General features: G+C 47.3%; 1 protein-coding gene across 1 annotated transcript in view; it reads left to right on the plus strand.

Annotated features, from left to right (window-relative positions):
- The window catches only part of LOC119591680 (claw keratin-like), a 1,438-nt gene extending 1,030 nt beyond the window's left edge, over window positions 1-408 (plus strand). The window contains exon 2 of the mRNA XM_037940430.1: window positions 30-408. Coding sequence (XP_037796358.1) covers window positions 30-293 — 264 coding nt within the window. The 3' untranslated portion in view covers window positions 294-408. The remainder of the gene's footprint in view (window positions 1-29) is intronic.
- The last annotated feature ends 123 nt before the right edge of the window (window positions 409-531 follow it).

Below are 531 nucleotides of genomic sequence, written 5' to 3' on the forward strand. Positions count from 1 at the left end.
TAAATCGCATAATTATTTCACGACTACAGCTGTCGATGATTGTGGCCCTTGCTGTGGTCGCTTCCTGCCTGGTGGGCTGGGCCAGCGCCATGCCTGAGCCTTACGCCTTAGCTGACGCCGACGCTGAAGCTGTCCCCGACGCTGTTCCTAAAGCTGACGCTGAGGCCGATCCTCACTTTGGATTTAGAGGCTTCGGAAGAGGTTATGGGGGTTACGGAGGCTTCGGAAGAGGTTATGGGGGTTACGGAGGCTTCGGAAGAGGCTTTGGGAGTTTCGGTCACGGCTTCTGGTAAAAACCTCCAGCTCATGACACTCGGACAGTGACGATTGCTTTGTAACACTAGTCTTTTCAAGCCGAATTTCCGTTTTCACAGGAGTCCTGAATAAAATTTCGCCTAATGAAGAAATGATAAGATTTTAAATATTTCCTGAAAATGTTATTACCATCAACTTTATTGAATATATGTGTATCGATATCTACAGCTGGCAGTCAGTCCTTCCCTGTCTATTTATCATTCCGTTCATCTACGT

This window comes from Penaeus monodon, chromosome 29 (assembly GCF_015228065.2).
Source record: "Penaeus monodon isolate SGIC_2016 chromosome 29, NSTDA_Pmon_1, whole genome shotgun sequence".
Lineage (NCBI taxonomy): Eukaryota > Metazoa > Arthropoda > Malacostraca > Decapoda > Penaeidae > Penaeus > Penaeus monodon.